Here is a 2,346-nt window from a genome sequence, read left to right as displayed (position 1 = left end):
CCATGCAATAGCAGTGCAAGAAGAGCAATAGCAGCAGGGTACATTGTCCGTGTGGGCAAGTTCATAGACAAATTATTCAGGAAATGAAGACAGGTTTGAGCCTGCATGCTGTGCAGGGCTGTTATCCACTAGGGCACTCCCACCACTTGTGCCTGCGCCTTCCTCATCCCAGCCCAGTGCCACAGCTGTTGCAGTTGAGGTGCCCCAAAGAGGGAGTAGGTAGAGAAAAGTCAGCTGGGGCAAAGGGCCTAGTGCTTTCCAGGAAGAGAACCAAGGCTGAAGTTGCTGTAAATCCCAGCACTTCTATAAGGGGGCCCCTCCTATCTGCCTCTGTCCTAGCTGCAACACAGCAGCTACTGAATAGAGGTGGCACCCACACGCAGTGAGGACACAGGTTAGAGAGGATAGGCTCATGGATGTTCCTTCTAGCCCCAGAAAAATAGGGGTTCACAGAGTCATGGCCAGAAAGGGGGTCTGCACACCAACTCAAAGAGGATGGCAAAAGGATGAGCTGCTCTTGGTTACCAGGGCCATGACGTACCCAGCATCCTTCCTACTTTGGGCACTTGGACAAAGGGATGTCCTGGGATTCCAAATCTGAGTGCTGAAGGTCAGAGTTGGCAATCATTGATTCTGACATGCCCGTCTGGCACACCAGAGGTGCAGCATACCCCACAACAAACCCAGGCCTTATGACCCTGTTCTGCTTGGGTCCAGATGATGCCCTACTTCCAGCCCAGCAGGTCAGAAACTCCACTGCACAGTCTCTACTGCAGGCCCCCAGGATGGGAATTGTTTCGGCTGCTTTTGGCCTCAGAGAGAGTCAGGACCGGGTCTGGACCTTGAATGGAAATAGACAATTGAGGATGCAAGTGAGAGACCCTTTCTAGCTTGTCTTCTGAATCACAAAACACCAAGCAAACCAGCAACACAGAAGCTCAGTGTTATTCCTCTGCCACTGCTTGTCCTTGGCCTTTAAAACTCACAGAATTTTTGCTGAAAGAGTCAGATGCTCAGGGTAGGGTAAGAAGAGGATAGGACTTCCAGGGTGGCACAAATTGCAACCCCAAGTGGAGGAGAAAAGACCACTGAGCACAGGGAGTGAGGCATAGGGAGAGGCCACTGACAGGTTGGGGAGTTGGAGTTCAGCTCTGTTAGCACAAGCACTTGTATGTGTCAATGTAGATTTTGGAGCTAGGATACCTGTGTTTCACATCCTTGAAGTCACGGATGAGGCAGGGGATCAAGCAGCAGCCCAGATCACACCCCATGAAGCAGCAGAAGAAACCCAGCCTGAGGTTTGGCAGGCTAACCTCATAGGAGATCTTGGTGGTGATGGCCTCCTGGCAGTGGGGACATGTAGTCTGCACGGATGCATCATAAGACGGGAGGCCGATGTCTTCAGGGAGCAGTGCCATGCCTGGTAGGCGCTGCATAACAGCTGGGGAAGTACAGCCTGGGGTGGCTGGGGCTCCACTCTTCTCTTCCAGAAGCTGGATTGTAGGGTCCCCAGGATAAGGAAGGGGTGGCTTATTAAACAACTTTGCTGCTTATCATGGACCTCAAATCCCTGGTACTCAGAGAAAGGAAGTGGGTAAAAGTCCTTCAGCTACTGGCCAAGATGGACAGGGCTCTGGGGAGCTCTGAAACCTAGCGCCCAAGGTCATGGGTCACAGTGATGGCCCAGATCAGACCTGGTCTTTGGAGGAACTTCCCAGCCAGCAGGTTCTGCGCACAGCTGCCCCCATGTGCCTGATGGCCTGTAGGACCTGGAGCCTCCCACATGCCCCGTGTCCTCTACCAGAAGCCATTCTTGTTCTTTTAAACTTATACAACGGTAGGCCTAGAAATGATTTCAAATGTCCTCAACCCAGAATGCCACGTAAAACAAAAGGCTTTAGCTTTTTCTGCAATAAATAGATAACATGGGTATATCAACACCAAGATTTTGCCATTGGATCACATAAATGTGTGATTAGTAGAACTACTAAAACTCTAAGTTCCTGTTGATCATTTTTTTACTGAAAAGCAGTGAAATATACTTCTGTGTAATCTGCATTGTTTATTATTTACCATTATTGATTTTTCACAACAGATCTCCATTGGGCACTAAATCTCATTATGTGGCAGTGATCAATGAAGAAAGGTCTTCCCTGGCCAGGTCTAGCAGCCAGTGCAGTAGTAAGTGACTGTCGCAGAGGAGACCCACAGCTGTACCACTTCACTCTTATGTCTGAAGCATCAATGGAAGGAAGGGAACGTGTTTATATGAAACTTTCAGAGTGTTAGCTGGGCTGGGGTGAATGTCAAGGTGGTGTTTCCTTCTGAGTTGCATTCTACTGTTGA

General features: G+C 49.7%; 1 protein-coding gene across 1 annotated transcript; it reads right to left on the bottom strand.

Moving 5' to 3' along the window:
- Positions 1 to 1,154: 1,154 nt before the first annotated feature.
- LOC308630530 (cell death-inducing p53-target protein 1-like) lies at positions 1,155 to 1,785 on the bottom strand (the record flags this gene model as incomplete). The annotated part of the gene is made up of 2 exons (XM_081260627.1): positions 1,155 to 1,546; positions 1,695 to 1,785. The coding sequence occupies 2 exons, from the start codon at positions 1,783 to 1,785 to the stop codon at positions 1,155 to 1,157; spliced, it is 483 nt and encodes a 160-aa protein (XP_081116753.1).
- Between the last annotated feature and the right edge of the window lie 561 nt (positions 1,786 to 2,346).

This window comes from Spermophilus citellus (assembly GCF_964194105.1).
Source record: "Spermophilus citellus genome assembly, chromosome: 11".
In the NCBI taxonomy this organism is placed as follows: domain Eukaryota; kingdom Metazoa; phylum Chordata; class Mammalia; order Rodentia; family Sciuridae; genus Spermophilus; species Spermophilus citellus.
This window is presented reverse-complemented; position numbering and strand designations above follow the sequence as displayed.